Source organism: Bos grunniens, chromosome 6 (genome assembly GCF_055505025.1).
Source record: "Bos grunniens cultivar Pamir isolate PY7600 chromosome 6, Bosgru_T2T1.0, whole genome shotgun sequence".
In the NCBI taxonomy this organism is placed as follows: domain Eukaryota; kingdom Metazoa; phylum Chordata; class Mammalia; order Artiodactyla; family Bovidae; genus Bos; species Bos grunniens.
The window spans coordinates 29026794-29048426 of record NC_141170.1 but is presented as its reverse complement, the minus strand read 5'-3'; the positions used below and the strand labels follow the sequence as shown (position 1 = coordinate 29048426).

At 41.2% G+C, this 21633-nt stretch overlaps 1 protein-coding gene across 27 annotated transcripts in view; it reads right to left on the bottom strand.

Annotated features, from left to right (window-relative positions):
* Positions 1-21633, bottom strand: part of RASSF6 (Ras association domain family member 6) — a 71639-nt gene that overhangs the window by 21068 nt on the left and 28938 nt on the right. For 9 of the 27 annotated variants that reach the window (XM_086407613.1, XM_086407591.1, XM_086407592.1 and 6 more), the window contains 2 exons: positions 7241-7319; positions 2725-2864 (listed from right to left, as the gene is read on the bottom strand). The exons of 6 other annotated variants lie outside the window; for them this stretch is intronic. Coding sequence is in view for 17 of the 21 variants with exons in the window: in XM_086407591.1 (XP_086263717.1) it covers positions 2725-2864; positions 7241-7319 (219 nt within the window). In the remaining 4 variants the exon portion in view is untranslated. Of the gene's footprint in view, positions 1-2724; positions 2865-7240; positions 7320-7556; positions 7643-21633 lie in introns of all 27 variants that reach the window. 12 more of the 27 variants (XM_086407602.1, XM_086407603.1, XM_086407605.1 and 9 more) reach the window with 6 other exon arrangements.

The following is a 21633-nucleotide window of genomic DNA, read 5'->3' as shown; positions in this document are numbered from 1 at the left end:
AAATTCATATCTTGTATAGTTTCCTAAAAGTAGGACCCAGGGTAATTTCTACTTTTAAATGATGTTCCTAGTCATTTAGAACCACCAGCCCATTAATCACTTAGTACCTGAAGGTGAAGGATATAGGATTTCATCAGATTGCCTAAGTCTGTGGTTTCCCTTCTGCTGTTTCATAAGTGCTAGACTCTTTGTCCTTTGATAGCTTGGATGGAACACTAATCATAAGTGGTAGATGGAGAGAAAGCTCACACAGCAGAGCAGAAGTATTTAACCACCAGGATTCTGAGGGTTTTATTCAATACTATATTTTGAGTCCCGTCTTTGTGCTGGCTCACTGCTGAGCATGGGGCTAAAGATGAGTAAGGCATGCTCCTTACCCATGAGGAGCTCATAGACTAGAGGGGGAGGCAGGTATATGAAAATTCAATTAACAGTGGGCTCTGAAAGTGACATAGAAAAGTTGTCAGTGCACCTACTACAGATCGAAGGGTCAGAAAAGGCTTTCTGGAGAAAATGTTACCGACCTGAATCTTAAAAGACTGGTGGAAGAGTCTAGCAAGTGGATATTGAGAAGCAGGTAGGCTTCTAGGCAGAGTCAGGGAAGTAAGAGACTACATGACATGTGTGGGCAATTACCAAATGTTCAGAATTATGATAACATTTGAGAAAGGCTGGCAAGGTGCAACTTGTGGGACTTCTGTGTTTCTCCAAGGGAAAAGTAGGGCTTCCCTGAAGGTGATATGGTATCACCTTGGTTATGGCCAAAGGTCAGATTGAGGAAAAGGTCCTGGCTGCTCTCTCTCCATCCTCTGTCCTGTTGGAACTCCAGCTCATCTAGTTATGCATGGAAAGGTGGATGAAGAGAAGGATTGATATCTCCATGAATATATAAAAGAAAGATGCATTAGAAAGCCAATGATTGAAAATGAAGGTAAAAAGGGAGGGAGGGAAGAAGAAAACAAGATCTATATGTGTGTTAGTTGGTCAGTTGTATCCAACTCTTTGTGACCCCAAAGACTGTAGCCTGCCAGGCTCCTCTGACATGATTTTCTCCAGGCAAGAATACTGGAGTGGGTTGCCATTCCCTTCGCCAGAAGATCTTCCCAACACGGGGATAGAACTTGAGTCCCCTGTATTGCAGGCAAATTCTTTACTGTCTGAGCTACCAGGGAAGTCTAAACATTGTAAAGGATAATGAAAATATCTATCAACTCTACTTATGTCTTCAAGGTACAGTTGAGAGAGTCATTTCCTAGGCAGGTTGATAAGAAGTCTAGGGGTCCCCAAGGAGAGAGGGGTCTAGAATTCTCAAGGAGGAAAAAAGGACAAACTTTTTTATCCCTCTACATTCTTTAGGATTATGTATCCTGCCTGAGGACAGTCTCTGGATTAAACCTTCTGGCTAATCCTGTTATCTTAAAATGTAAATTATGGGAGTAGGTCTGGTGAGGTCTTTACAACCTCCAGACATTCTTTTGATTCATTGAAGAGTATATAACTCCATTGCTAACACTAGCAAGCGGGTTCTCTTTCTACCCCCTTCTGATGTCTATGTCAGAAGCTTTCTCTATCTCCTTTATACTTTAATAAAACTTTATTACACAAAAGCTCTGAGTGATCAAGCCTTGTCTCTGGCCCCGGATTGAATTCTTCTCCTCCGGAGGCCAAGGATCCCGGCGTCTTCGCGTGATTCAGCAGCAACCTTTCACAGTCACATAAACCTGCACAGGGAGCTGTTTTGTGCATGTATTGTACTTCACCTGTACTTTGTCCTGATCCTGTTTAACGGGATGCAGCAATCAGATGGAACATAAGTCTCGTTTCCAGAAAGCAGGAAAAGCCCTTTGTTCCATGAAAAGGGGAAATTTAAATTTCATCCTTCTTTTTGCTGATAAGCACAGGGCTAATGAATTACTTTGCCAACAAAGGTCCCTCTAGTCAAGGCCATGGTTTTTCCAGTGGTCATGTATGGATGTGAAAGTTGGACTGTGAAGAAAGCTGAGTGCTGAAGAATTGATGCTTTTGAACTGTGGTGTTGGAGAAGACTCTTGAGAGTCCCTTGGACTGCAAGGAGATCCAACCAGTCCATCCTAAAGGAGATCAGTCCTGGGTGTTCATTGGAAGGACTGATGCTAAAGCTGAAACTCCAGTACTTTGGCCACCTCATGCGAAGAGTTGACTCATTGGAAAAGACTCTGATGCTGGGAGGGATTGGGGGCAGGAGGAGAAGGGGATGACAGAGGATGAGATGGCTGGATGGCATCACTGACTTGATGGACATGAGTCTGAGTGAACTCTGGGAGTTGGTGATGGACAGGGAGGCCTGGTGTGCTGCGATTCATGAGGTCGCAAAGAGTCAGACATGACTGAGTGACTGAACTGAACTGAACTGAACTGAATGAAATCTTGCCTCTATCTCTTATCTATTCTAGTGAAAGAATGAAGGATCCCAGAAGAGAAGGACTACAGCAGAGAGGTCAAGGGCACAGACTCTGGTGCCCACAGACCTGAGGTCTAGTCCAGCTCTGCTGGATGGTAACTGGGTATCTTGCACAAACTACCTAACCTCTCAGAGTCCTGGTTTCTGAACACCTATGTTCTAGAGTTGCTGGGGGATTAAATGAGATTGGATATAAGCTTCAGAGCTTTCATCTTCAAGAGTGTGCACAAGAAAGATAATTATGATCATTTTCTAAGGAAGTAAAACCATAAAAGCTAGCTCACCTTTTGGAAAAAGCTTCCGGTGACTCCAGCACACTGAAAGAAGGGATTTGTTTCTCATCTTGTATTTTCAGTTGGATAGGCCGTTTTACTCCCCAGAAAATGTCCAACATTCCTTCAACAATTAGCTTACCATCTTCAGTCTAGGGAAGAAGCCAACCATCTCAAACATTGCTTTTGTATTATTTATAGAAGGTAAATGTTTTAACTGCAGTTGTAGAAATTAAGTCTGTAAGACATCCTGACAGCTAAAAAAAAATTCCCAGGTAGGATTATTTGGCTTTTAAATTTATCTACAGAACAATCATATTTCTGAAACATTCTTTTATTTTTAAAAACAGTGACAACCAGCAAAGTAAGTCATAATGGTGACGACATGCCCACCAGAGGGCACAGTATGCTAAAATGTATTCTGAACTCTTGATTCTTCAATTAAGTGGAAGTTTAATTCTCTAATTCTGTTTAACTTAAAATTAAAGCAATATTAAAGCTGTACTGTGGTAGAAATCTAAATAGCATTGATCAGTTTAGTGGTTGTTTTCTCATTTCTGAAGATGAAAAATTTAACTCACACACTTATTATACAGAAAAAGTGAAATAATATATGTAAAAAGGTGTAAAATGCTTGACATGATATTTTTGAAAAAATCAGTAGCACTTAATCTCTTTTAAGTTGGAAATATAATAAAAGAAGGAAATTCCATGCAAACAAAGAAAAACTAGTAAACGGGATTGAACAATTACTCATTCTCTGAGTGTAAATATTAATATCTAAGCACATTCACAAAGAATGTATTTTCTAATTCATTTCTCTCTTGTATATGCAAAAGTCTCTTATTAAAGTAGAGTTACATTATTATAATAAATTTGAAAAATAGAAACATTTCATCTATTCAGTAACCACTATAATATCCAATAGCTACTTGTTATTATGAAAAATCAATTATTAGAAAACATAAATGACTCAATTCCTATTTGAATGTGTAATGAAGACTCCAGACTGTAGAATCAGATAGCCCTGTATTTGAACTGTGGCTGTGCTACTTCCTAGCTATATGATTTTGGACAAAAGGTCAAACACCTTTAAACCTGGGCTGTTTCTTCTGAAGAATTAAATCATAACAGTCCCTGAATCATAGGAGCTGATATTTAAAGTGCTCAGTAAATGTTGTTGCTTATTATTTCTTTGGCTGCTAAACCTACTTTGGAGTCACTCCTGAAACAAAGTTTTGCTCTTTTTCCCACTTTTGAGTCCACATTTCAGATTATTGTGAGGTCAGGCATTTATCAGTTCTTAATATGCTATGTGCTGTGCTTAGTCGCTCAGTTATGTCTGACTCCTTGCAACTCCATGGACTGCAGCCCACCAGGCTTCTCTGTCCGTGGGGATTCTCCAGGCAAGAAGACTGGAGTGGGTTGTAATGCCCTCCTCCATGGGAATGAACCAGGGATCAAACTCAGGTCTTCCCGAATTGCAGGCGGATTCTTTACCTCTGAGCCACCAGGGAAGCCCCAGTTCTTAATAACCAAACACAATTTGCTCTCTGAAATGGCAGTACATGATGCAGGGCCTACATGTGAGTTATTGATGTATGACATCTTTCCTTGGCCTAATTATACTTCCATGAATCCCTTATATCAAAAACTCATAGAATAACTGATCTTCTCAGGTTATCTAATTTTTGCTTTCAAGAAGAAATACTCCAACTATAATCAGACAATGAGGTTTTCTCATATAAGGAATATGAGAATATTTTTTAATTTCAGAAAACATCTCTTTTTAAATTAACTACATAAATTATCCCTGAAGGTTTGGTTGCACGTCTGTAGTCTCATTGCCTCAATTGTTAGGCCTTTTCTCATGTAGATCTACACCGATATCCTTGGTAACCTCAATGATCTTTACATGCCATCTCTAAACTGGTAGCTCTCAATTTTAGATCTCCAGCCCAAACCTTAACCTTTCCCCTAAACTTCAGCTTTCAAACTTGATGTCAAATTTAATATGATCCTAGTTAACTCTTGAAATTTCTCTCTCAACATTTTCCTTTCCCAGCCTTCCCCATCTTGTTAAATATCACTCCCATTCTTCCAGTTGCTCAGATCAACATCGTTACAGTCACCAGTAATCTTTCTTTCATTCTGAACATCTCCAAATCCAATACATTAGCCAATCTGATTAGCTTGACCTTAAAAATATATCCCCGATATGGCTATGCTCACCATGTGCACTACCACAGATCTGGTCTATGCCATTGTCATTGTTTGGCAGATTATTGCAGTAGTGTCTCTGTGGTCTACCTCATTCTTCTCTTGTCCCTCTATGTATTCCTACTAGCTAGAGAGACCCTTTTAAAAGGAATCTTTAGATCATATCTCAACACCTCGGGGGCTTCTCATTTCACTTTAAGCACAAGCTAAAGTCTCCACAGTGATCTACAAGCCCCCCCATGCTCTAGCACCCTCTCCTTCTCAGTTCTTTCTCTAGCTTCCTTACTCTCTACCCGTCCATTCTCACGAGGTTCCTGGCACACTGGCTTCCCCGCTGTTCCTCAGTTACACCAGCCAGGACCTTGATTCAGACTGCTGTCTGTATCCAGAATGCATGTCCCATAGACTTCTGCAAGGTTAGCACCCTGATACCTTTCAGTCTTTGGTCAAATGTTCTTCTTTACCCATCCACTTAGATTCCTGAGCCCTCTTCCCTGATTTGCTCTCCTCCACAGCCTATTCACCGTCTAATACACAATTTACTTTTTTGCTTTTTTTCTATCTACTAAAATGTAATGAGCATGAATGCAGGACATTCTCTAGTTTTTTCATTTTTGTCTCTAGCTTTTAGAACAGTGTCTGCTGTGTTGTAAACAATAACTAGTCATTGCATTAATTAATCAGAGACTAAGAAAGCTGATATTATTCCACGCACTGCCCCTTTGAACCATGTCCATCACTACAACTAAGTCAGAGACTTGGAAAATTCTGGATTCTAATTTTATTGTCAGCAAGTAAAGATGAAAAGATTAAGCAGTCTGATATTCTCACTATATACTTTAATTCATGCAGTTTAAAAAATTATGTAAGACACAAGACTTTATTTTAAAAAATCAAATGACTTTTGTAAATTGAGCACCAATTCACAGAATAGAAAGGACATGCCTCAATTCATATGCTTGTCACATCAAAATTCAAAATTTTCCTAAAGGAAACATGGAAACTATTGAATTACAATCTAAAATAATTTCCTTGAAGTTTTAATCTTTTCCTAAAGTTTATATTTTTACAGTTATGCATTTTACTGATCTAAGATATAGGACAATATTGAAATTATTTTAAATTAGGCCATTTAGAAAACTTGGGCCCATTTCTTTATAAAAGAATTAGCTACTTCCTGCTTCTGTAGAAAATTACATTTGGGAGGGGAATTGAAATGTCTGATCAAACTAAATCATTTAGGCTCACTAGTAAAGGCCAAAGAGGCTTATAAATTTCCTTCTGTCCCAAATGCCAAGGGTGGCATAAAGTCAATGCTGTACCATCACATCTGAAAATCTAAACATAGGTAGACAGTTCTAATGTCCCCTAGGACCAGGAAGGTATTGTAAAGATGTGAAGTGAGTCCCATTAGAATACAAGACTGAGTGGGGAGACCTGTAGAGAGTAACGTATTAAAGAAAATCTAAGGTCACTTGATACAGTAGCCTAACCATTGCACCCTTAAAAATGCTTGCTAGATTCAGGGCTTTGGTAAATTATTTGTAAGATAGAGTTCTAATGGAATTGCTGTTCAAAAGATATTCATACTCTGTTTTTAAAGTAGAAAGCAAATATGTCATTAAAGTTACTTTACATGTTTGCCCATTCCAAAAAATACTTAGAAATTTACAGATGTTTCAAGACTAGGATTTTCAGTATAGTCTAAAACTAAAATTATTCCCCTGTTTTCCCCAGACCATTTGTATTATGGACTCCAACTTATCCTGACTTCTCTGTACTTTTACAGAATTTTTTTTTTCCCCCCTGTGAATCAATCTTCTTTGGTGGCTCAACTGGTAAAGAATCTGCCTGCAATGCACGAGACCCAGGTTCGATCCTTGGGTCAGGAATATCCTCTGGAGAAGAAAATGGTTTACCCACTCCAGTATTCCTGCCTGGAGAATTCCATGGACAGGGGAGCCTGGTGGGCTACAGTCCATGGGGTCACAAAACAGCATGACTGAATGACTAACACACATACATGTGCCAGAAACCTCCCTGGGTGCTGGCTGGCAATACAGCAGATGCGGCCTACCCTCAGAAAACTTGTAGTTTTGGGGTTTCCCTAGTAGCTCAGCTGGTAAAGAATCCGCCTGCAATGCAGGAGACCCCCAGTTCGATTCCTGGGTCAGGAAGATGCGCTGGAGAAGGATAGATTATCTACTCCAGTATTCTGGCCTGGAGGATTCCATGGACTATAGTCGCAAAGAGTCGGACTGAGCGACTTTCACTTTCAAACTGTATTGCATTTCTTTGACGAGCTTACCTGTCCATATAAAATATGCAGATTTTTCTGGTTCCTATAAAAGAAGTTATAGGTCTTCAGTAAAGAATTAAGTTGTTCCCTGAAAAATAAATTACATTCACTTACACTCAGTCTTAGACTCTTTAATGATAAAAAGCAATAATGATGCTTTCAACTCATAAAGGTATGAGATGGAATGAAATGGTTCAATGGAATCTTTACTATTCTGTCATTTTAATGAAAGTCATTGAAAGCTGAAACCTTCTTAGGACATCACCAAATGTTGAAGGTGTTAATTCATAAATGAATAACCAAAGTAAAACAAACAAAATCTGACCTTTAGATGGTTATTTTCCCTTGGTGAAGATATGTATGAATAATTTCCAAGTTGAATTTGATTTTTTAAAAGTTCTTCAAAATTTTCTGTAATGAAGAAATGACTGGCTGCAAAAGTTTGAATTGAATGTAAAATCTAAAGCAGTGGTTCTCAACCTGTTTAAGTCACAGTATCCTTTGAAACCCTGATGAAAGCTTTGGCTTCCCTATGTGGGGGAAGAAACCTATATATAGACACATAGTTTTGCACACACAATGTGTGCTAATTTATGTGCTGTTTTGAAAGATTTTCTTGATAAACAAGGAGTCATTTTCCACATGGTTTAAATATAGATTCTTTTTATCTGACAGTAACAAACTGACATTTAAAAATATTCTTTGTCTATAACTCTAGAGTAAAAGAGAATTCCCTGGCAGTCCAGTGGTTAGGACTCCAGGCTTTCACTGCTGAGGGCCCAGGTTCAATACCTGGTTGGGGAACTAAGATGCCACAAGCCATGTGACTCAGCCAGAAAAAAAAAAAAAACCCCAATTCTGGAGTATATACACCAATATATTTATAGTAGGTAGGTAGGATAGTATAGTAGGTAGGATTTGAGATGACTTTATTATTATTTTTTTTCTACTGTCATCTCTGTTGTCAAGGTCTTCCATTTCTTTTCTTTTTTTAAATTTTGAGTTAGTTTTATTTTGACAGCTAGCAACTAAAATAAAAATATTTTCATACAAGAAAAATAAATAACCAAAAGATGGAAAATAACTCCAGACAAAGCAGTGAGGAGAGTATTCTGTAGCAGGAGGCAGCCATAAAGTAGATTTTAATTCACATTTCCTTTTTTGTTTTACAACAATTTAATCAACTTAAGTTCATCAACTAGTATGTGCCTGACCTTGTGTTACCCGCTTGGGGGGTGGGGGGTCGGGTGGGCACAGCACCAGTTTAGGAGCCGTCGTTGCTCCCAAGCATCTCACCTTTGTGGCAGGTAGGCTCTGGCAGTGGGAACATTGGTTCCTGCCACACCTCCATCCTTCTTTGGGCCACTATGGCTCAAGATGCTTGTCTCATTCACCTCCCCCTCTGGCCTCTGTCAGCCTGTTGGTTTAAGCTACCTTCTCTCATCTGGCTTACGGCAGCAATTTCTTAAAAGCCTCCCTGTGTTTGTTGTCTGTTCTCAACAGCAGGAGTAATTTTAATGTAAAGCCAATAGCCTCTCTCCTTTGCTCAGAACTCTTTAATATTTCTCATCATTACAATATAAGTCAATATCCTTCCAACAACTTCAAAGGCCAGCTTTGATCTGTTTCACGTTACACCTTCCACCTCATTTCTGTTTCTCCTTCACTTACTGCACTCTAGCCGCTGGCCTCCTTGATGTTCCTTGAGTACTCCAGGCACATTCTCACCCCAGAGCCTTTGTACCTGCTGAAATTTTATCCAGAATGACCTCCAGCCTGCTATCACACTGTCCTGCATTCATTTTCTTTAACTATTTCCTCCAAAGTCACCTTCTCAAAGAGTCCTTCCTTATAACCAAATCTGAAAATTTGCCTTCTCCCAACATTCATATCTTGCTTTCCCCTTACTTCTGCCCCTTGGTCACCATCTAATCTTGTATATATTCTACTTATTTATCTAACATTCTATCTCCTCCACTAGACTGTAGCTCCAAGAGAATAAGCCTGTTTTTATATTTTGTTCATGCTATATTTCATGTGCCTGGAAGAGAGCATGGCAAATAGTAAGAACTCAACAAATACTGGTTGAATGAAATGATCAGAAAAAATATTATTCAGAAAATAAAACTAAACATATCAAAGAATGAAAAGTTCTTTTATATCATCAGTTTTAGGGGGGAGATAGCTCATGATAGTAAATTTTCAGGTATAGTAATTGCTAAAATCCCTTTGATATTTAACATCTGTCTCCCTCTCATAAGAATCCTGGCTCCATGAAGGCAGGGATTTTGGTCTGTTTTACTCATTGCTGTCTTCCCAGTGATTAGAGCATAGCCTTGCTCATGGTAGGCTCTTATGAATACTGATTGACAGAATTCATGTATATTGATTTTTATGTTTGAGATCATATAAACATACTTTACTTTGCCAACAAAGGTCCGTCTAGTCAAGGCTATGGTTTTTCCAGTGGTCATGTATGGATGTGAGAGTTGGACTGTGAAGAAAGCTGAGTGCTGAAGAATTGATGCTTTTGAACTGTGTTGTTGGAGAAGACCCTTAAGAGTCCCTTGGACTGCAAGGAGATCCAACCAGTCCATTCTGAAGGAGATCAGCCCTGGGATTTCTTTGGAAGGAATGATGCTAAAGCTGAAACTCCAGTACTCTGGCCACCTCATGCGAAGAGTTGACTCATTGGAAAAGACTCTGATGCTGGGAGAGATTGGGGGCAGGAGGAGAAGGGGACGACAAGAGGATGAGATGGCTGGATGGCATCACCGACTCGATGGAGTTGAGTCTGAACTCCGGGAGTTGGTGATGGACAGGGAGGCCTGACGTGCTGTGATTCATGGGATTGCAAAGAGTCGGACACGACTGAGTGACTGAACTGAACTGAAACATACTTTCCATTTGACTTTTCTCACTTGTAATTTTTAATGTACCTATTTCCAAGGATCAAGATACTCCACACACATACCACAAAATTTTTCTGCAGAAGTACTTTATGCTACTGTACCATTTCCCAACTGGCTTACTTTAGAATTCTAGTGTTGATGAATATTTCTGTTTTAAATATCACTGAGCACACAAGGGATTTTATTTCATTGAAGCCATTGCTGTGGGATAGTTCCTAAAACCTAACATACTGGTAAAGAGCATGAACACTTTTATAGCTTTCATTATGGTGCCAGGGTCGCATATGGAAATTTCCAGTTCACTTGGGATGCAAATCCTGATATGCTAAGCGGTGAGAATTGTAATACAAGCAAATGAATTTTTACAGAATCTTGTTCCCTCAGCTTCTGTTTCTGATAAAACTGCATGATAAGGAATGGTACATGTATCCTTCAAAGTATTTACCTGTTTAACTAGAAAGATTATTGTCTGGGAACAAGCTCTTTGGAAAATGTTTCTATGTCTGAAAAGAACCAGACTAAATCTTTCTCCACAGAAATAAGTCTCCATATGACCCAAGGAGTCAGCAAACTGGTTCCCAGGACACCATGTTTTATAAATAAATTTTATTGGAATACAGCCACACTAATTGGTTTGCTAATTGTCTGTAGCTGCTCTCCTTCTATAATTGCAGAGCTGAGTGATTGTGATGTAAACCATATAGTCCACGAAGCCTAAAATACATATTATCTGACCCTTTACTGAGGTATTTGGTCAACCTATAAACTGTGTATAACACGAGGTAACTGAAGACCACAGATACCGTACATATTTTCCTCACAACAGGCAGGATCTTTCTGATGCCACAATGGCACTTTGAAGGATTTTGGCAGGCAGAATAAGGGAGGAGTTTGGTAGAATAGTGTTGGGATAAAATTGGGTAGGTTAATGGTGCAATAAAGTGAGGAATTAGAAAATTCAGAAGTTAGGTGAACAGCTATAGTAACGGTGAATGCATTCCAAATATTAAAACCTCATCACGTTTTTATCCTGGGACCTTACCCGAGGAACTTTTTAAAGATGATTAGCTTATGCATCTGATGAAACAATGGACCTAATACAATACTGGGAATACAATATAGCCTACAACATTCAAATTCAAATTTTTTGGGCAACCAGGCCACAAGGAACTGAAGAAATTATTGTCAAATTAATCATTTTTTATCTGATGAATGGTTCAAATTTTGTCCTCTAAGAGAAGACCTGTCCTAATGGTCATTCATTCATACACTTGCTGTGTGAACACAATAAAGAGGTCTCAGTCATACTCTGAGAATGAGTGAGAGCTTCAAGGAATTGGTGCTGCCTGTTTTGCGCTTTGGAGGCAAAGGAATAAGCAAGAGTGTGAGGAGCTTACCAGGCAAAGAAAGTATTAGCAGGGACCTTCTAGATATTTCCATAGCTTTTGTGGAGAAAGCTCAAAAAGTTGATTCTGAGAACAGGACATTTAGGATGGGGTATGATGAAGAAGCAGGTAAGAAGCTTGCAAACTTCTAAAAGAAGTTTAGAATTCACTCTGCAGGGAATGGGCAGTTACTAGAGCTTTCACGTAGAGAGAGAGAGATGATCCTCCTAAGGGCCACTACGGAACTTATGGCAGACAGGGTAGATTAACTAGACTTTTGCTCAGTCATGTCCAGCTTTTTGCAACCCCATGGACTATAGCCTACCAGGCTCCTCTGTGCATGGGATTTCCCAGGCAAGAATACTGGAGTGGGTTGCCATATCCTTCTCCAAGGGATCTTTCTGACCCAGGAATGGAACCCACATCTCCTGTGTCTTCTGCATTATAAGCAGATTCTTTACCCACTGAGCCATCCAGATTTCAGGGTAAAAAACATGAAGGCAGCACGATGAGTGGAACCACTGCAATGGCACTGGGGTGAAGGATCAAGTCTAAGTTCTATATAAAGGTGATCAAATGTTCCTTGTATACAAAAGACTCAAGTTTAGAAAAGACCTAAAAACGGTATAGGAATTATTTGGTTTAAGAAATCCAAAGACGATCACTAAAGTGTTATCTAAGCAGTCCCCAGCCAGGAAAGGGGACACTGATTTAATATATATGGTGACTTGTCAAGAGCAATTGCAACATATTCTTTAGAATTTAACTTAAATGTTACCTATAGACCTCAAGGCTATGGCTTTTCCAGTAGTAATGTATGGATGTGAGAGTTGGACTATAAAGAAAGCTGAGCGCTAAAGAATTTATGCTTTTCAACTGGAGTGTTGGAGAAGACTCTTAAGAGTCCCTTGGACTGCAAGGAGATCCAACCAGTCCATCCTAAAGATCAGTCCTGGGTGTTCATTGGAAGAACTGATGTTGAAGCTGAAACTGCAATACTTTGGCCACCTGATGCGAAGAGCATCAGGTCATTGGAAAAGACCCTGATGCTGGGAAAGATTGAGAGCAGGAGGAGAAGGGGACAACAGAGGATGAGAAGGTTGGATGGCATCACCAACTCAATGGACATGAGTTTGAGTAAACTCTGGGAGCTGGTGATGGACAGGGAGGCCTGGCATGGGGTCCCAAAGAGTTGGACACAACTGAGCGACTGAACTGAACTGATGGATTTCCCTACCTCATAAAAAAAGGGAAAAAATAATTTATGTACCTTTTCCTCTCAGCCCCAAAGAATTCTCCACCCAGCCTAGACCAGACTGTTTAGCAACTGTTCAGTTGCCTTAATAAAACTATTAAATGGGTGATAAGAAATGGATTCCCTATCCAGTCTTCTCAGCTTACAAATCTGTCACATCTAGAAGGCATAGGGACACCCAAGAAGTTGACATGGTACAACAAGCTATATACTTTTTGTGGTGGTGGTATAGTCGCTAAGTTGTGCCTGACTCTTTTGTGACCCCATGGAATGTACCTCCTCTGTCCATGGGATTTCTGAGGCAGGAATACTAGAGTGGGTTGCCATTTCCTCCTCCAGGGGAATCTTCCCAAACTAGAGATCGGACACATGCCTCCTGCATTGGCAGGTGGATTCTTTACCGCTGAGTCACCAGGGAAGCCCATTACTTTATGTATGATATATAAATTGATTTTCTAAGAAAAGCTTGGTTTTTCAAACATGGAATACTGTATCATAATGTATCACAAGGATTAAAAAATAAAAACACTACTACACAGTATATAATGTGAATAGTGTCTTTACAAAACTAAAGAATAACAAGCCTCCATATAAACTTGACTTCTAACTAAATGAACACATAGAATCATAAGCTTCCCCAGCACAGAAGCTGGTACTGTGCATGACAAGAGGACCCTGTTAGATGCAGATGGACACCCAGAGTTAGTCATTAAAGCTCCCGGATAAGTGCTCACCAGGGAAAGACTTAACATGGGGATGACAGGTACAGGGGAGATGATGCCAGGGCTCCTGTCCCTTTAAAGGTCCCTGTTCCTTTAAGGCTCCTGGCTCAGTTTTAATGAGTAATAGTGGATCCAGAGCTGACTGTAAAATGCTTAGGTGTACTTTGCACTTTGTGGTCTGAATGGCATCTGCTCAGCAGATGGGAATTACCCACGTTCTGACGTTTGTCATGAATAATGGACCGAACAAGAAAGGAGTTCCTCAATCTTATCACGCTATTTGGTTGGCCAGAAGAAACACTTTGTATTTAATTTTATAAACTGTAATAAATATTGACACTGGACAGCATGATGGGTGGAAGTGAGTTGTGCCCTCCATCCATAGATAGAATGCAAGTCAAATTTTAGTTGTGAGTTCTCTCTCCTTTTAGTGATGATTTGCAGCATAATTAAGTGGATCTCCAACTCTCTTCCTGGAAATCAAAAAACCCCATCTCATTCTTTACTAAGTGATTCCTATAATTTGGGCAAAGGGAAACCAGAAATACTCTTGTATGTGGTAGCCCAACACAAATTTCAGCGCCTGCCACATGATACAAAATAAACTTCAGTGGAAAATACAGTCCCATGTAGTCACAAAAGGCATATTTGGTCATGGCTGTACTTCCTTAGTTTGTGTTATTTCTGCCTTTTGGAGACTTGCTGAAAAATATTCAGGATCCTGGCCAGGCAGCCACTGAACACAGTGACAACAGCAGTAGAGACGGCATCCTGCCTTGTGTGTTGCCATGCTTAATTGCAGGAACCTAGAACATTCGAAACAGTGTCTTCAAAGAGGTGAAAAATTAAAGCAGAATAAAAGTGCTAGCTTGCTCTCTTACAGATTTAGTCATCCCCCTCCACCAAACTTTGTTCATAATGTTACATTTCAGCAATGAGGTTAACAATTTAATGTCAGTTTCAAAAAACTGAATTTAAAACTTAATTCATAGTGATTTTTATAAACAACATAATGAACATGGAAAATGGCAAATTGATCATTTTCTGGGAATTAAGGTTGGGATTTTTTTAAATTTTATGTGTTATAGTTCTATATGCTTTCCAAACTCCATATAGTAAGTGCATAATACAGTTGATGTTTTCATAATTTCACTTCCGTAAAAATGTAATATAGAGTCCTGTATGTTTTTGGAAAGGTGAACCAGGAAATATGAGGACAAAAGAATAACTAAAGCCTCATCATTAAGCTCTTTGCCAAGACAAACAAACCATCATTCCATAGTCCTGACATCTGCAAGAAGTAGCAAGATTCTCTTAACTTCCTTTATCCTGCATTACTGTCAGCTCGAATCCTGCAATTAAAATTGCAAACTCCTTCAGTCCTTTCTCAATAAGCAGCCCAGCTCCAGTTCTTTTTGCCTTTGGCCTCAGCTCCTGGCTCAGAAGATGAGGAAAAAAGGCTGCTTTTCAACCTTTGCTTAGAGACTTTCCTCAGTTCTCAAAGTAGGCTATTCATTTCCATTGCAAATGAAAGGATTGGGTTCCATCATTTGAATACTGAGAGGCTGGGGAGAGGAATGCTATTTCCTCGATTGAAGTAAAAATGCAAAACCAAAATGATCAGGAAGCCCTGAATTGAACTCTCCTGACTTCCTTTGAAGTGCTGCCCTTTCTGACATCCCTCACAACTCTGCTCAAGTATCATTAATTACTGCCGGTGTTTGGGAGAATAGTGACTGTGGCTTGTCTTGTTCTTCCTGGCAGTTCTGTCTTAAGACTCTAACTCTCTGTCAGTGCTGACAACTGATAATAAAAAGGACCTGGGAGCTTCCTGCAATCCATTAGTCACCTAATCCATAAGGTAATATAACCAGATGGATCTTACCTCTGGGGCTTCCCTGGTGGCTCAGCTGCCTGCAATGCGGGAGCCGCAGGAGATTCAGGTTCGATACCTGGGTCAGGAAGATCCCCCTGGAGGGGGACATGGCAACCCACTCCAGTATTCTTGCCTGGAGAATCCCATGGACAGAGGAGCCTGGTGGGCTCCAGTCCATGCGGTCACAAAGAGTCAGGCATGACTGAAGCGACTGAGCACTCACTCTGGTTGTTTTTTTTTAGCCATTTCATGACTTTTGGGGGTATTCATCATCTCAAAATTACCCCTGTAAACAATGGCCCTGGAGTCAGCTTCTCTCAGGTCCTTAACTCCTCCTAGAAATCAGTTGAGAACAGAAGGACTAAAGATTAAGGTATAATTTCACCATTTTAAAAAGAAATTTGATGTGACTGATGGCTAGTGAGTTGGCACAAAACAAAAGCACCCCAAATGTTTGAAAAGTCCACTGCTAAAGAGAGGGGCTAGAACTACTAAGAACAATGTCACCAGATGCTGATATGACATGGAAGAGAGGATTAAAAGGGAGCGGCAAAAAAGGACAGTATCATTTATTAAAACACTTGTGCTTCTGAGGAAGACAGGAAAAGTGTTTTAGAGGTGACATCTGATTCTGAAGAGAATCCCTTTATAAGTTAGGCATCCCTGACGGTTCAGGCAGTAAAGAATCTGTCTGTAATACAGGAGACCTAGGTTCAATCCCTGGGTCAGGAAGATCCCCTGGAGAAGGGAATGGCTACCTACTCCAGTATTCTTGCCTGGAGAATCCCATGAAAAGAGCAACCTGGCGGGCTATGGTCCCTGGGGTAGCAAAGAGTTGGACACGACTGAGTGAACTAACAAACGCCTTTATAAGTATTTGATAGTTTAACACATTAGCTTGTTTTCTAACAACCTCAGATAAAGGAAGACACATATCTGCTCCCTTTCCTTCTACGGTCTGGCTTCTGAAGAAGCTTCTGAAAAAATTTTTAAAAAAATTCGTTGTCTGTTATTCCAGTTGGTGGCTGTAATGAACTGCTTCTGCGTCAGACCTCAGTTTCTGTTATCACATGCAGCTGACTTCCTAGGGGCAGCCTGAGCAGTGTGTGGACAGAGAAGAAAGAGGGAAGTCTTTGTTCTATCATCTCCTTTTCTGGCCTGAAACACAGAGAAGTATAATCTCTAACTCCTTGCCCTGACGCAATTTACAAATCACTACTGATTTTTAGATTTCTATTCTAATCCAAAGTAGGGACTTGAAACAACCTCTCCTTTGATGAAATAGTCTGTTTCTTGTTGTAACTGATCATTTAGGAGAGAACAAAAAAACATTTAGTGCCCAGGAAAATACTGTTTGAAAACTACAGAAAAATCATGTGCCCTTGAATGTGTGGATAACAGGAGAGGCAGTGAAGTATGTACTCTGTTAGAGAAATGGTTCTAAATTGAAGCGAGCATCAGAGTTGCCTGGAGTGCTCATTGGAACAGAACATGAGTGGCACCTCCAGAGTTTCTTGAGTTTGTCTGGGGTGTATCCTGAGAATTTGCACTTTTAACATGCTCCCAAGTGATTCTGATGCTACTAATCCAGAGACCATACTTTGAGAGCCATTCTTTTAGAGCTCAGGGTGCTGAGGAAGGGGAAGGGAAGTTTATCTATTGGCAGATGGCAGGTTGAAATAGGTGGCCATTCTGACTGAGACTAAGATAGTTACATATAATCAGACCACTAACTTTTTTTGGCCACACCACACAGCGGGTTTCCTAGGTGGCTCGGTGGTAAAGAATCTACCTGAAAATGCAGGAGATGTGGGTTCAATCCTGGGTTAGGAAGGAAAGTCCGTGGAGAAGGAAATGACAACCCACTCCAGTATTTTTGCCTGGAGAATTCCATGGACAGAGGAACCTGGCGGGCTAGAGTCCATGGGATCACAGAAGAGTCAGACATGACTTGGTGATTAAAAAACACTTAGCTCCCTGACCAGGGACTGAACACATATTCCCTGCATTAGAAGTGCAGTCTTAACCCACTGGACCTCCCCGGAAGTCCCACCACTAACACTTCTGCCTCTCCTCCTCTATTACTGAGGTAAGAGGACAGGGGACACCATCCCCACAGACATTCTCTGGGAGGAGGTTTGTTTTAGTTTCCTATGGCTGCTGAAACAAACTACTGCAAACTTAGTGGCTTTAAACAACACAGACATATTATCTGACAGCTCCACAGGTCAAAAGCTGGTCTCACTGGCTATAACAAAGGTGTCTGCAGGGCTATTTCTTCTGAAGGCCCTCTGGGTGGAGAATGCATTCCCTTGCTTTTTGCAGTTTCCACAGCCTGCCCACATTCATTGTCTTTTGGATCTCTTTCCATCCATCTTCAAAGCCAGCAATGCCACACAGTCCTTCCTACTCCATCACTCTGACACAGAATCTTCTCATATAGCTCTTCTCCCCTCCCACATTTAAGGATTGGGGCTTTCTTGATGGCGCTAGTGGTTAAGAATCCACCTGCCAATGCAGGAGACATGGGTTTGATCCCTGGGTTGGGACGATCCCTTGGAGGAGGGCATGGCAACCCACTTCAGTATTCTTGCCTGAAGAATCCCCACGGACAGAAGAGCCTAGAAGGCTACAGTCCGTGGGGTCTCAAAGAGTCAGACACAACTGAAGTGATTTAGCACACAGAACATGATTACATTGAGCCCATCTGGATAATTCCCCAAACTTAAGGTCAATTGATTAGCTGCCATTGACAGCTAAGGTTGCCATGTCATTGGCAACCTTAATTCCCTTTTGCAATGTAATGAAAAACATTCATGGGTTCAAAGGATTAAGGAGTAGACATCTTTGGGAGGCCATTATTCTAGCTATCCAAGACTTAAGGGTAACTCTGTCTATCCAAATATTGTCTGAACACTTGAGAGTCATCTTGTTAGAAATCACAATCTGTATTTTAACCAAGATCCCCAGGAAAGTCTGCATGCACTTTAAAATGGAAAGAACCCTGATGTAGATAATCACCCTACCGCTAGGTATGAAACAGTGTTTGAGGGTAACATCCATCAAACCAAAGGGCTTCTCTGATGGCTCCGAAAGTAAAGAATCAGCCTGCAACTCAGGAGACCTGGACTTGATTCCTGGATTGGGAAGATCCCCTGGAGAAGGGAATGGCAACCCATTCCAGTATTCTTGCCTGGAGAATTCCACAGACAGAGGAGCCTGGCCAGCTACAGTCCATGGGGTTGCAAAGAGTCAGGCACAACTGAGTGACTAACACACACACACACATACACACACGTCAAACCAAAATACTAAAGTCCTAATTTAGTTCCTTGAGACTGATACTCCCTTACTCACTCATCATCAACACAAATTTATTGGAGGATTACTGTGTAACAGACAAAATAACAGGTGCTAGGAAGACTGCAATATTTAAACTGATGGGGCCCCTGCAGTGATGGGAGTTACTTTCTGGAGAAGGAAGATTTAAAAAAGAATAAATAAAGAAATATGCTGATTTTACATATGGGTAAGAGGTATAGGAACAATAAAATATCATCCTGTGATGCAGCCCATGAAAGAGGGCATTTTAGAAAAGGTGATCAGAAGGCCTGAACTATTAAACTGACACCTGAATAGTGGGAAGAAGTCAGCCATGTGAAGAGTCAAAGAGAGGGTCCAGAGCAAGAGATGCCAGTGCCATATCCTGTGTGCAGGACTAAACTTGGCATATTTGAAGGAGACAAACAAAGGAAGAGTGGCTCAAGATGAGGTTGTAAAAGTTCTTCAGGCCAAACTGCACTGGGCCTTACAGACTCCTTATGACAAGGAGTCTGTGATAGGAAACCTTGAAGGGTTCAAACAGGATGTTGTGACTACTCTGTAAAGAGACCTTCTGGCTGCCGGGAGAATGGATTGTAGGCCCAGGAAATGGTAGCTGGCAGCCTGATTAGGAGGCTGTTGTAGTTGTCCTGGCAGGAGATAGTGATCGCTTGGACTGGATGGTGAGAGGTGTTTGCATATTGGATGTGGAGCTGATGGGACTTGCTGTGGGGCCGGGTGTAGAGACGAGGGAATGAAACAGTGAGGTTGGTATCTAGTTTCTGTTTGGATCTTGCTTCTCATTTTTCCATGATTTAAACTTTCAAGTCTTTCTAATACATGCCCCATAGATTTCTTTTAAGAGCTAGTTAAAAAGTGAACACAAGTGTGCCACACAATACCAGTCATGATTGGAGCAGTTGCAGGCTGACTGTAAAAGGACACCCTTTGTGTATGAACAGTGGGGGAATTTTGTACTTATTGGGCTTCCCAGGTTGCTCAGTGGTAAAGAATCTGCCTGCCAATGAGGGAGATGCAGGAGATGCAGGTTTGATCCCTGGGTTGGGAAGATACCCTGGAGGAGGAAACGGCAACCCACTCCAGAATTCTTTTCTGAAATATCCCATGGACAGGGGAGCCTGGTAGAACATAGTCCATGGGGTCTCAAAGAGTTGGACATGACTGACCACACACACAACGATCACTACCTTGACTTCACAGTCTGATGTCCTTGTTCCCTTGAGATGGAGAAATAATCTGTTCAGTTAATGAAGACTTTCAATTATTTTTACTGATATGTCTTTCAGCCACTTGGATCATCAGGACTGTCACTAGAGTGTCTGAAACACAGCAAGTGGTCAGTGATCCTTGGGGCCACCTACATGATCATGAACTAAAGACTGAGATAGGACCCTCCTGAACCACCAGCTCTTACGGCTCTTCAATAATGCCACCAAGACTATGACCACAGATTCTCTTTATATTGGAAAAATAAAGCAACCTCCTTGTTTCTGTCCTGGGCATCTTCCATCTACCCCCACATTCTATCCAGATTATGTAGAACACCTGTAAGTGAATCATCTACTTTGCTGAACATCCTTAAATATCTCTCCACTGCTCTTGGTATAAAAACCTCAAATCCTCATCACAGCAGGTGAAGTCCTGCTTGGTCTCTCTTCCTCTTTAGCCTCTTTGACAGAGACGGTTTTCCTTGGGTCCTGCACCTCAACCACTCTGGGAACTCGGACTTGCTGGAACTCTGTGCTCTCTCTGGGCTTGAGGATGTTGGACTGGCCCCCTGTATCAGGAGTGGTCTCCCACTGACTTCCTTAAACTTGTTGGCTTGATCCTCCTTCAGATCTCTGGCCTTCCCTGCTTACACTAGATCCTTATTCTCTAGGGTATATTCTCAGAGTATAAGGGTTCTTTGGCTTCTGAATCAGGCTTTTAGAGCTGTGGTTCTCACTGTGATTCTGAGAGCAGTAACAGCTGTACTACCTGGGCACTTGTCATATGTGCAAATGCTCATGCATGTGTGCTCAGTCATGTGTGACTCTTTGCCACCCCATGGACTATAACCCATCAGGCTCCTCTGTCCAGTATTCTTGCCTGGATACTGAAGCAGGTCGTCATTACTTCCTCCAGGGGATCTTCGTGACCCAGTGATCGAACCTATGTCTCCTGCATCTCCTGCATTGGCAGGTACATTGTTAACCCCTGAGCTATCCCAGATCTCCTGAATTAGGGACTCTGGGAACGAGGCCCAGGAGGGCCGAGAGGAGATACGCCATGTTCAAGGTCAGGAGGGGTGGCGGTGAGGAGATACCCCTTGTCCAAGGTAAGGAGCAGCGACTGCGCTTTGCTGGAGCAGCCCTGAAGAGATACCCCACATCCAAGGTAAGAGAAACCCAAGTAAGATGGTAGGTGTTGTGAGAGGCATCAGAGGGCACACACTGAAACCCTAATCACAGAAAACTAGTCAATATAATCACATGGACCACAGCCTTGTCTAACTCAATGAAACTAAGCCATGACCTGTGGGGCCACCCAAGACAGACTGGTCATGGTGGAGAGGTCTGACAGAATGTGGTCCACTGGAGAAGGGAATGGCAAACCACTTCAGTATTCTTGCCTTGAGAACCCCATGAACAGTATGAAAAGGCAAAATGATAAGGTACTGAAAGAGGAGCTCCCCAGGTCAGTAGGTGCCCAATATGCTACTGGAGATCAGTGGAGAAATAACTCCAGAAAGAATGAAGAGATGGAGCCAAAGCAAAAACAATACCCAGCTGTGGATCTGACTGGTGATAGAAGCAAGGTCTGATGCTGTAAAGAGCAATATTGCATAGGAACCTGGAATGTCAGGTCCATGAATCAAGGCAAATTGGAAGTGGTCAAACAGGAGATGGCAAGAGTGAATGTTGACATTCT